Genomic DNA, 12261 nt, shown 5'->3' on the forward strand with positions numbered 1-12261 from the left:
ATCTTGCGGTGCCTCGGTCACGTGACCGCTCGCAGCCGTTCGCCTCCGCCTTCCCCTCCCCCCACCCTACCGGGAACCGGGCCCGGATCGCCAAGGCTCGACTGCGGCCGCTGCCCTGAGGCGGGGGCCGCCCGCAGGGACGTCGCTTATTTGAAGGACGGTGGATACACCGGGATTTTTTTGGGGGAGGGAACGGGGAACTTGCTGTTTTCCCGTTGCAGCGGGCAGGGAAAAACCGAGGCGCGGCATGTCACGTGACGGGGGGGCGAGCGAGGAGCGCGCGCCAGGGCCCGGCGGCGGTGGTGGCGGCGGGAGGGAGGGGGGGTGGGCGCGAGACGGCGGCGGCCACGTGATCGAGGAGCTCGCGGGCGGGGGGCGGGTCACGTGGTGCCGAGCGCGCGCCAGCGGCGGGCGGTGGCTGGTGGAGTCACGTGGGTGGGGAGCGCGCGCGGCGCGGCGGGTGGGGGGAGGCGCGGCCCGGGTCACGTGGTGCGGGCGGCCCCCGGCCCCCCCTCCCCTGTGAGGGGAGGGAGGGCAAAGATGGCGGCTGTGAGTTAGAAAGCGGCGGGCGGCGGGGCCGGCGGCGGAGACTTCCAGGAGCCCGCGGGAGGATCAAGCGCGATAGAGAGTAAGTCCCACGCTGCTCTTTTGCTTGGCGCCGCGCCTGTTTGTTCGCCTTTGGCCGCTCCTCGCGTTCTGGGGCCGCCCCGGGGGTTTCCTCCCCTCAGCTCCTCACCGGGGCCCGCGGCGGCGGCGCGGGGGTGTCCGGGGAGGACCCGTTGTGCTGGGAGCGGCTCCGCGTCTGCCTCGGTCCCTCAGCCCTGGAAGGCTGTGCGGCCGCCCCCGCAGGGGTCCCGGTGGGCCGGGGGTGGCGCGGCGGGCGGGGGAGGCGGCGCCGCCGCCCCGGTGGAGCCCCGGTTGTCCCGCGAACTTCGTTCCCGGGGGCGGGTGGGGGTGGGCGGCGGGGCCCCCCGGTTCTGGGGAAGCGCTTCTCTAACGGGGGCGGGCGCGGCGGTGGGTTTGGCCTCCCCCCCGCCGCATCTCTGTGCGGGCAGACCCCCCCCCCGGCCCGGCCCGTGCCTTTGTGCGCTCTTTCCGCGGCTGCTGATTGTTGAGGTTTGAAATGGAGAGACGAGGCGGGGGGGATGGGGGTGTTTGATTTATGGTGCTGGAGCGGCTCCGAAAGCCGCCGTGAGACGGAGCCCTCCCGCCCTTCCCCGGGGTCGCGGTGCTGTTGAAGGGATCTTTAAGGAGGTGAAGGTCTGGAAACAAAAAGTCGCGCATGGGACAGGATTACGCAGCCGATTCTGGCCCAACCCGGAAGTTTATGTCGGGAACACGTGTTGGTGGGAAGGTGGCGGGGCAGGAGCCGCCGACCCCCCCAGTCTCTCCCGTCGCCTCCCCCGGGGGCTTCCCCGCCCGGCCGAGCCCTCCGGGGCCCCGCTGCTCCCGGGGAGCCGAACCACGGCGACGGACACGGCCTCAAAGTCCAGGGACTCTTAACGAGCGCACCTCAAACAGAGGTTGCTAGGGTGAGTAATAGTTTAACGTAGAAATGCCCCTACAGTCTGATGGGGAAGAGGCCTTTTGGGTTTTTCTTCTGGGTTTTTTTTAGGTTTTCTTTATTATTTTTAGCTGACCATGTTCCACACTGAATTTGAGAGTATAAATTAGATCTCTCGTACTTTACTTCAGGTCCTCGTAGGCTGGTTCTATGTGTTTGATGCCTGTTAAAGATGAGGCAAATTTTGTAAATGCTTAAAAAAACCAAACCTTTAATTGATCTGTTAGGTAACTCCAGAGTAAGTTAAAAAAAAAAAATCAGTGTGATCAATCGCACAGTGTAAAGTTAGACATTAACTCAGTAGTAGACTGTTTGGCTTTAGACTACCAATATTGTGTCTGGATTAAAATTATTTAAAAACATATATTAATGTTTTTTAAGCTGCCCTCCCCCAATATTGAAAATCTGTAGTTGATGTTGTAAAGCAAGAATTGAAATTGTGTAACAGCATGACATTTGAATTGGTATTCTGTATCTGCCTCACAGCCATGAAATGTTATATTTGTATGCAATCTTAATATTTAGAAATGAAATGTGGGCAGTTTGTCTTTTTGTCAAGACTACTCCTTTGGTTTCAAAACTGACTGAGAATTACTCTAAAAGCCATTGAAGCAGGTCATGGATATAAGTAATGGTGCTTTGAGACACACCTGGAACTGGCTCCCAGGCTGAAACTAAAGTTCGTGGTGCTCACACGCTGCTCTTATTTCTTTGAGTTTTTACTTCTTAAAAACTTTCACTACTGGCCAAATTACCAGCTCCAGCCTTTTAGTCTGAAAGCTGATTTCATGCCAAATTATTGCATTGTTAATTCTTTTAATATTTTCAAAACTTGTGAATTTCACATTTGCAGACTGTGTAACATGACAGTTGTAAATTTCTTGGAACAGTCATTAAAAAGCATTGAGGCGGAGCTGCACCCCACAGCACTCTGAAGTGTCCCTCGTGTCCTTGAAAGCTTTGATGTTTGAGTGGTAACCAGCCTTGGAAAAATGGGAATGATTTTTCCAGGATTGGCATTAAGTTATGATTTTTGTGAGAACACCTTTGTACGTGTGAATGCCAAATTAACTGCTACTCTTGAGGTTAAGGCATGGAAGGATGAGTGAGTTCATTAATTAGGGTTTTTCTCTTTGATTGGATGGTGACTTGGAGAGGACCAGAAGGGGTTGGGTTGGTTGAGGTTTTTTTTTACTGTTACCCAGGTTGCATTCTGGAGGCAAAAGCTGTGAAATGAGCAGAACCCACGTGGATATCCAGAGAATCCTGTTGGGTGGGACAGGGCTCAGCAGCCTTTCCACCTCTGCTGCGAGAGGCTGCAAAGGGAGATGTGAAATTTTCAGGTCAATAATAACTCCTGGTTTAGACAGGCAGAGAATTTGCAGGGCAAAGCTGTCTTGTCTGTACAACTCCAGTATTTGTGTGATATTATAAATGGATTCCAGTACAGTTCAGGTGACAGGTATTCCTCAAAAAGGTAGTGGGGTAAACCTTCCCAGTAAAAGAACAAAAGTTGCTGGATGCTGTTTGTGTCCCAGCCATGCATTAACGCCCAGGTCTGCAGTTGGGTGCACCACAGAGCCCAAGTGTCTGAGAGGCTTGGGAATAGCAGTGCCTGGTTGGTTGTGATGTTTGGTTTGGACCAACTTATGATACTGTAATTGATTATGGTTTTTAAATAAGCACTTTAGGCATGCAGTGTTACAATGTGTAACTCACAGACCTAGAAATCAAAAGGCTTTTCATTGTTTGGGATTCTACCATTATCTTTCTCAGGGGAAACAGAGCAGGTTGCTCGATATGTGATTCAGAATATTTTTTCTTCTTTTTTTTTGTTTTGTTTCTTTGTACCAAAGCTAAAATGGAAGGAGAGAGTGAGCCAGGTTGGCATGGATACATGACATGATATGAAACATGGCATTCTGGTTTTGTATCTTTAAATCAGGAATTATTTACATAATGTGCAGTGATCACAAAACCGTGTCTTTATCAAAGTTTTAAGCTATATTCTTCATCAGGAGAGCACCTTACAGAATTGTTTGGTATGATTTGGTAGCCCTTCTTGAAATAGTAGCAGTTTGTTTTTTCTCAATACAAAGAAAGTAATTAAGATATTACTGCTGTCAAAATTTTATAAATACATTTTTTTAGTTTTATTTAATAGGCTGATTCTCACTCAGTGACATTGGACTACCTCACTAAACATAGACAATCTTATCTGCAAGATTCTACATGCTCAAAACAGTTCTTTGAGTGATGAAATGCTCAGGGAACAGCTTGTAATATTCACAACTTTTTAATAAGTATTTTCTTTCAGAGAGTTTGAAGATGTGGCAAACAGGTCCTTATATAGTATTGCCAAGGCTGAGCTGCACAGCTTGATAAAGTCACTTTCACTTGTGTTAACTGAGGAGCCTCCTACCTTGCAAGATTATGGAGCTGGTTCAGCCTGATAATGTTTTAAGCTTAACCAACGTGTGCTACAGAAAATAAACTTAAGTTATCACAATACATCTCCTGTATTTTTTTCTTCCTCATTTAATTTCCTTGCTAAATTAAAATGGGGAGGGTAGGCAGCATTGGTGCTTGGAAGTTGCACAAAACCTAAAATTGGTCCTTAGTATTCAGTGACTTCTAGTGTAAAAATTCTAGAAGTTCAGAATTCCTTTTGTTTCGAACAATGCAGCTTTGTTCCTACTGTACAGAAACAAAATAAGTGAGACTAGTCAAACTTTCATTGTCCAAACTGACAGACAAACAATTGCTGTTGTTTCACGGAGCTTTTTGCTGGGTTGTGAGCAACCATGAATTTTTAAGACTTAAAATTTGGGGTATCAAGAGAGACGTGCAGCTGGGGGGTTTCTTACATGAAAACAGCCCCACTAGAAAGGGATGCTTCTAAACTGGAGATATTTCCTCTGAAATTGTAGGAATTGCTTTGCTAGTTTCTACCACCAGTCATCTCCTGAAAACTCTAAGTTACTAAAGCATTACTGCTATGAATTGTTGTTTTTTTTTCCTGAACTCTGAAATTTCTAAGATATCAGCAATCATGTTTTTAAAGGTTAAACATGTACAGGTCAGTGGCATCATGGATATGTTAAACTGGACTTGAAACAGATGTGATGGGTTGTGACACCATTGTAGGGTGGCTGGGGAAGATGTGTTTTTGTGGTTCTGGTGTTGGGTTTTTCTTCTAGCTTTGGTTTTGCTTTGAGTCTCAACTTCATAGAAAGGCCTTTCCTTCCTATACTGTGAGAGCAGACTAGAAGTTCTTGAGTATTTTCATTTTCTCTTAGTTCTCTTAAGTGAAAATCCCCAAACTTCAGCCTTATTGTGCCTCTATTCAGTCCACTCCCTTAACTCTCAACTAAGTATTAGTCGTATCTTTGTTTAGTGGTGGGTGATCACAGCTCCATACAGACTAAAGAATGACTTAATTGATGTTTTTTTCCACTTTACATTTAGACATTTTAGTTTATTTGTCCTTTGAGCAAAGGTGTTGGCCTGTGTGGAAGGGTGCTTGTGCCTCTTTCCCAAGTGGATACTGTGAAGTTACAATTTTTAAGTGTTTTGGAGCTGTTTTGATGGGGTGATCTGTGTTAATTCTCCTTCTATAAAGAAATTAATCTTTAGTAGCTGCTCTCAAGTTCTGAATACCAAAAGTACTGATAAGCAAAAATTTCATCTGGAGACTTAAACCTTCCTCCCCTCACCTGTTTCTAGTTGATAACAATGCTTCAAGCTTCTAAACTTAGATGTGATGGTCACTGTTAAGATTTTAGTCTGATGAAAATTAACGATTTATCCTACCTAATTAATGTGTGTATATATAGTCCCCTGTTTTGAAAGAGGAAACACAATCTTTCTGGAATGAAAGTAAAACTAAGAGTCAGTTCTTACCACTTTTTGTTGACCCATTCAGGATTCAGGGAAACAGGCTGATGGGTGGTGACATCCTTTAATGGTGCTGCCATATCAATTAAATCTGCTAGACGACTTAATGCTTCTTAATATTTTGTGTATCTCACAACAACAAAGCAGACCATTCTTCCAATTGATTCAGTCAGCTCAAATGTCTTTAAGAAAGAAAAGTCTGGTTCTGACAAGCAAGTACTGTTTGATGGGGCTGTGTGTGGTCAGTAGCAGTCCCACCTATTGTTTGTTGCTTTGATATTGTTTGGAACATCTTTAAGTCTTTAATGCCTTAAAATGTGTCTTCCCCTTGTGGTGCCACCATCTCGGTATGAATCCACGGCCAAAAGGTTTCTCCCCTGTTATTGCACAGACTAAAACTGGGAAGAGTAAGAACTAAGTGCCTGAGGCTCAGCTTATTACAAGAATTACCTGTTCTGCTAAATGTGCTGAGGAATATGTGTGACCAGCCAGCTGAATGTGGCTTAGCTGTGCATGTAGAAGGGATGAGCAAGGGAATGCTGTTTTGGAGTCTTGTGAATGAACATCTGAAATGCCAACAAATAATTTTGTCCTCTTACCTGCTTTAGAGTAGGTGTTTGGCTTCACTGAGTTTCAGTGTTTTGTTCCCAGTGGGTGTTGAGGGGTGTGGAAGGCAAGTCAAATTAAGATTTGCTTGAGGTGTATTTTAGACTGTATAAGCGACAGCTCAAGTTCAGTGAAATAATTTAATTTTTATCTTAATACTAGGGCAGATGGGTTTCCTTCTTAAGCAAGTGAAATGTGTTATCTTCCCTCTTCATCTTTAAATATGGAGTATTTGGCTTTTTAATAAGTTTTTATATGGTCTAGAATAGCTTTTTGAAATTAGTTTTGCTTGTCCTACACATAAAGGAGTCTGTGACCTGATGTTAGTGTCCTATTTAATAAGCAGTTACATACTATAATAGTGGCACATTTGTTCTCTCCATATGCAAAACAAAATTTCTCCAGTGAATGAATGTAACCTAATGTAAGGGCAAGCAAGAAATTAAAGCTTTCCTTATAAGCTCTTTATCACTAACTTGTTACAAGATAAAGTAAATGAGTTTTAATTGTGTTTCTCTCTTGCAGTTCCTTCACCGACAAAGACAGATCATTAGCATAACATGGTCTCACCATTTCTGCTCTTGGTGTTTCTTGTAGTGCTTGAAAATGTAGTGCCTCAAAGACTAGAAAAGGTGTCTTGAGTTTATGGGTATGATAGCATTTTATGTAGTAAACTATTTAATTCTCACTGCTTTTAAATGTGGTAGGTATGTTGAAAAGTCTACAAATAAACAAAAGAACAGAGCAAATCTAAAAAGTGAAACAGTGTGTACAAGAGACTGCACTGTGAATGCCCTTGGATCCAGGAAATGGAGTTGTGTGTGGGCAAAAAGTAAACCAGAATTAAATGTACTTGTATTTACAGTTTAATTTCTTTTTTTTTTTAGAGATGGTGGAGCCAGGACAAGATCTGTTGCTTGCTGCTTTGAGTGAGAGTGGAATCAGTCCAAATGATCTCTTTGATATTGACTCTCCAGACGTGGTTCTTGCAAATCCAGCACCAACTCCAGCTGTTCAGCAGGTTAAAACAAGAACATAGCGGTTTGTTAGAGAACTTGGGTTTGCTGTGATGGAGGGGTTTAAAGGGGGTGATTTCCATAGCAAGTGGTTGAAGCATGTGGAATTTTCTTAAGTTTCTTGCTTCATAGTACTGAGATCAAAAAATGTCTTGTGAATTAATTTTAAACTTCTATTAAAAAAGCAATCTGAAACACTTGAGGTCAGCACAAACAGAAATATGCTTAATTCTGGATATGACATAGGGACATAATGTCAGGTATCCATGGAGAGCTCTCATGTCATTGGGGTCTAGCTGCTCTACAATAAAATGCGTAATAAATGTAATGAAATACTATGTTTAAGCTCCATGATGGCCTTCACTCTGCCAGAGTGTAGCTACTTCAGACACAGGCTGAGAACAAAAGCCTTAAGGTTTTATCCCTGCTGACTTGTTTGCTTTCTTTCCTCTGCAGTCAGTACCACTTAGTGCATTAGAACTGGGCCTGGAGACTGAGGCTGCAGCTGCTGTGAAACAAGAACCAGAGACTGTGTCTACTCCAGCCTTATTAAATGTTCGGGTAAGAACTGGTCCTCCAGGATTTAGATGGGGAAGGGGCTTAACTTGGGCTGGGCACCAGGTGCCCACTAAGCTGCTTTATCACTCCTCTACCTCAGTTGCACAAAGGCTAAAAAATGATGGTGAAAGGCTCCTGGGTTGAGATAAGGACAGGACAATCAGCAATTTGTCACGGGCAAACCAGACTCAACTCGAGGAAATTAATTCGTTGCCAGTTAACAATGGAGAAGGAAAATGAGAAATAAGATCAAATCTAAAAATACCTTCTCCCCACTTCTTTCTTTGTCCTGGGCTCAACTTCACTCCTGGCATCCATAGTCCTCCAAGGGCTGCAGGGAAGTCCCTGCTCCAGCACCTGGGGCGCCTCCTCCCCTTCTTTCACTGACCTTGGTGTCTGCAGAGTTTTCTCAGATACTCTCACTCCTCCATCCAGCTGCTGACTGTATAACAGTTTTTGCCTGTTGTTAAACGAATACCTTCTCACAGGCACTGCCAGTGACACTGACTGCCTGAGCCTTGGCTTGCAGTGAGTTGGACTGGCTTTGTCAGATATGGGGGAAACCGTAGTGGTCATATCTTGGACCTGGGTGATCAGTTTTTTAATTTTATTTATTTTATTTCCTTTTCCATAAAATCTCAAAAGTAACTTTCTGAAATATGTACAATGTAGTGAGAGATACTTTTTGCTCAGAGCGTTGCAGCACAAGATAATTACTCTGGCATATTCAGCATGTTATTTGAAGACATTTCTTACTACGAAGTAAAAAACTCTTCTAAAAACTGTGTGCTAAATGAAGTCTGATAAAGTTTGCTCTTTCTTTTTGATTGTTTTCTAAAAATTTCCCTGCTTCTTTGTTGCCAGCAACCACCATCCACCACAACCTTTGTGCTGAATCAAATAAATCAGCTTCCAACTCTGGGGACAACAATAGTGGTGACAAAAACGACGCCTGTCACGACCTCGAGGCAGACGATCACTGTAGCAAAGATCATCCAGACCAGCACAACCACTCGGCCCTCGGTGGCAGCACCAGCAGTTCGCAATGCCTTGACCACTGCACCTTCCAAGGACCAGATTCAGCTGAAAGATCTGCTCAAGAACAATAGTCTTAATGAACTCATGAAATTGAAGCCACCTCCTAATATTGCCCAACCAGTAGCAACAGCAGCAAGTGAGTTTTCTTTCTTTGTAATGACAGTGTTTTAGACAAATAGTGAAATAATGAAGGTCTTTGCACATCATGGATTTTCATTGATTAGTACAATATCCTGGTAAAATGAAGTGGTTCAGGAAACCTGATAAATTTCATTCTAACTGTAGTAGTGTTAGAATTCAGGGTGAAGTAGTACGAAAGAAGAGTTTAAAAAATTAAACTCTTGATTTACTGCATGGAATGAGGAAAATGACAGATTGCAGCTGGAAAGTTGTTAAAACTAGTGAACATTACTGAAGTCTATTAGCTATATTACTGAAGTCTCCACCAGTTCCTGTTCTAGTGTGCACTTGGAACTACAACAAACTAGTACTTTTTTCTATTTGGCATCTTCCAAACTAGATTTGTAGCATGTAAGGTGTTTGTGTGAAGTGTCTCCTGCAAAAGGAAAGTCTGTTCCTTTGTTTCATTGGAGGCATCAGATCCATTGTTTAAGAAATTAAGTCCTAAAAACTTGCTGTTTATTTTCATGTTACTTCTGAAATGCTGCAGTAAGTTAACTGTCACAAGTACTTCATTACACTCCATTTTGTTATTCCTTCCATAATATTTCTTTGTATGTTATTTCTAACATGTGGTTAACTTGTATAAGGAAAAATTTCACACACTGCATGTGTGTGAAACTAACTCTTTCAAGGTGTTCTGATTTTTGCATGAGGTTAAGATCAGGCTAGTTCAGTTTAAAAATATCTTTATTACTGCTTTTTTTCCTGAAAGATACACAGGCATTTTCTGTATTTCTGTTATTTTCATTGTCTCTGAAACAAGCTTTGCTGATTTTATAGGTGTGGTTGGCATAACCTATTTTTCTGTATGCAGAGAGAGAGTGCAGTGCAGGAGCTGTCTGTTGGAACTGAAACAAAAGCAGAATGTCCCTCCTTGTGTCATTGCTTTCTCTTAGGGAGTGGTTGCCTAAATCCAGGTTGGGACATGAACTGAAGTTGGGGCAGGGAGTGAAGGAAGTGAGGAAGAGGAGGGGAGAAAGCAGAAGGGGATAAGTCAGTCCTATTAAACCAAATAAAAACCAAATGTGCTCAGAGAAGCACAGAATAGGTGACACCAACACACAGTAACTGTTAGGGTGACACAGCTGCAGAAAGCAGTTGATTCTGTAGCTTCTGTATAAAGTGAAAAGGATACCTGCATTCCTAATCTTATTTGTGTTCCTGTGTCTCTGGATCTTTCCTTGTGTTTATTTAAAAAAAGGGCAAATGCTTGTAGAAAAGAGAAGCTCCTGAAAGGAAAATGGTGTTTTCATGTCATTCAGGCAGCAGGAGTTCTAGATGGAAAAATATTAAGAAGTTAAATTATGCAACGTCTTTGAGGAAAACATTTATTTCTGCAAGTGCCCTAATTGTTTTTAGGGGCAATTATGCTAAATTTATTACATGCATTGATATGATGGAAGCTTGACAGCTGCTTTCAGTATTTGCACCCATCCTTATGCAAATTATTTTAGTTGTGTACTGAGCCCTATTCTAGTTCCTTGCAAATGTGACTGAAGACAGGAAGGTTAATAAATTGCCTTCTTAAAGGATCCTATTACAAATTTGTTCTTGAAGCATCATTGTGCTCCTGGATACTTTAAACTTCTCTTCCAGCTCATTAATAGAGCAGCATGTTAATATGAGTTGACGTTTGGAGGGAATTCTGTAAAACACAGCTTTTGTTTTGCAGCTGACCTAAGCAATGGTGCAGTGAAGAAGGAGGCTTCCACAAAAGAGGTAGCAAGAATATGGATAAATGACATTAAAATGAGAAGTTTTTCACCTACTGTGGTAAGTGGCACAAATGATTAATTTGCCAAACCAATGTGTTGCCAGCCATAAACAGTTGTGACCACTTTCAGGAGTTACTCATACTTGTGTGTGGTGGAACTGTCAAGTGCATCTGTTTGTTCAAAAGGTCAGTTGCTCCACAAGATGAAACTTGGTTAGATGAGTGAAGTTAACAGCTGTGCAGAGCTGACTTAGATAGTAAATGACAATTTCAAGAAATTACTGTCCTTAGCAGAAGCTGGTGTGGCTCTGATTAAAGGTGATAAGCATAGCATTTCCTCTGGGTTAAAACATTTTCTTCTAAAGTCACTAGCAACAAGGAAACTGAAATACTTCTCCCTAGCATGGCTGTCCTTCTGGGCAGCCGAAGATGTAAATTGAGTATCATTCAATTTTCTAAATGTAATAAAATTACATTCTGCTGCTGTAAACACTTGAGTTTTGGCATCTTCACTGATAACAAGATTCAGGCTGGTATTTGGGAAGAACTGTGCTCCTCAGTGACTGCTATACAGAAGGGGTTTTTCAGATCACTTCTTTAGTATTAAACATTAAGCAGTTGTGGAAGGTGTTTGATTTTTTTCATCTATGGAGTGCTTTACAAATATTTATATATTTACATTGGTCAGGGTCACAGTAAATGGGTAACTCGGGTTTCAGAGAGTACTGGACAGAACTGACTATTTAACTATAAAGTTGTGAAATGATGTCATGAATGTGGAACTGCAAGAGACTGTGGGGGAGTACTTGAACATTAGGGCTGTCATGTGGTCAAGGCAATTTTCTTTAAGTCATAGTTTGGTTTTAAAATGCTGTGAGAAGAATGTCTTTTTAATTCTGCTTATGTGAGTTTGGAGTACTTGATCTCCTTGCAAAGAAGAGGAAGTTCCCTGACTTCATGTCTTTAGAGGGTTGTTTAGAGTGTAAGAAATCTACATTCGTGTGTAGTTTCCCCAGCAATTCACTTGTTTGTCCCTTACATGTGTTAAAACATTGAAGTGCAAGTTTGTCCTCATTTCCTTTCTCATGTTAATTTCCAGGAGATGGAATATTAACAATGTGCTGTTTGACTAACACAGGTATTTTTCTATTCTAGAAAGTGCCAGCAGTAAAAGAAGAGGAGGAACCCGAGGAAGAAGATGAAGAAGAAATGGGCCATGCAGAGACCTACGCTGAATATATGCCAATAAAATGTATGACCTGATCTTCTGTTACATCAAAAAGCTGAATGCTTTGAGAGTTAATTTATTTATTCTTGTATAATTACTAACACGGAAAATAGATCCTATCTGAAGTTAACAGGACCTGATTATGTTGTGGGTTTTCCTAGGAAATTTGTTTTTGTAGTGGTTAGGTAAGTAGATTTTTTAAGTAGAAGAGGAATTCTTCAGTGTAATACTGAGCAGTATTTGTTTCACAGATATGATTGATGAACCAAAATCGTTAATTTTTTTTTTTTTTACCTCTGTTATGATGCCTTGTGCTTCAGCAGAGGAAATTTCTTAAAGGAATGCAGTGCTCACTGCTGCACTTAGGAATTCAGTTTGAGTCCTTTGGTGTGAAATCACCTTAAGTACATTCTTCCTACATTGTTCCTGGCTGACTACTTAGAACTGGCTCTTGGTT

At 42.6% G+C, this 12261-nt stretch overlaps 1 protein-coding gene across 2 annotated transcripts in view; it reads left to right on the plus strand.

Annotated features, from left to right (window-relative positions):
- The first annotated feature begins 521 nt into the window (after positions 1–521).
- Positions 522–12261, plus strand: part of SBNO1 (strawberry notch homolog 1) — a 28864-nt gene continuing 17124 nt past the window's right edge. Inside the window, exons 1-6 of one of the 2 annotated variants that reach the window (XM_005524241.2) lie at positions 522–628; positions 6955–7088; positions 7540–7644; positions 8506–8815; positions 10535–10635; positions 11732–11828. In XM_005524241.2, the coding sequence (XP_005524298.1) occupies positions 6957–7088; positions 7540–7644; positions 8506–8815; positions 10535–10635; positions 11732–11828 (745 nt within the window). In that variant the 5' untranslated portion in view covers positions 522–628; positions 6955–6956. Of the gene's footprint in view, positions 629–1194; positions 1533–6954; positions 7089–7539; positions 7645–8505; positions 8816–10534; positions 10636–11731; positions 11829–12261 lie in introns of those variants that run through there. The other variant, XM_014253813.2, reaches the window with a different exon arrangement.

The sequence above is a fragment of the Pseudopodoces humilis genome, chromosome 20 (assembly GCF_049639895.1).
Source record: "Pseudopodoces humilis isolate 2021_Gansu_Grassland_sample_001 chromosome 20, ASM4963989v1, whole genome shotgun sequence".
In the NCBI taxonomy this organism is placed as follows: domain Eukaryota; kingdom Metazoa; phylum Chordata; class Aves; order Passeriformes; family Paridae; genus Pseudopodoces; species Pseudopodoces humilis.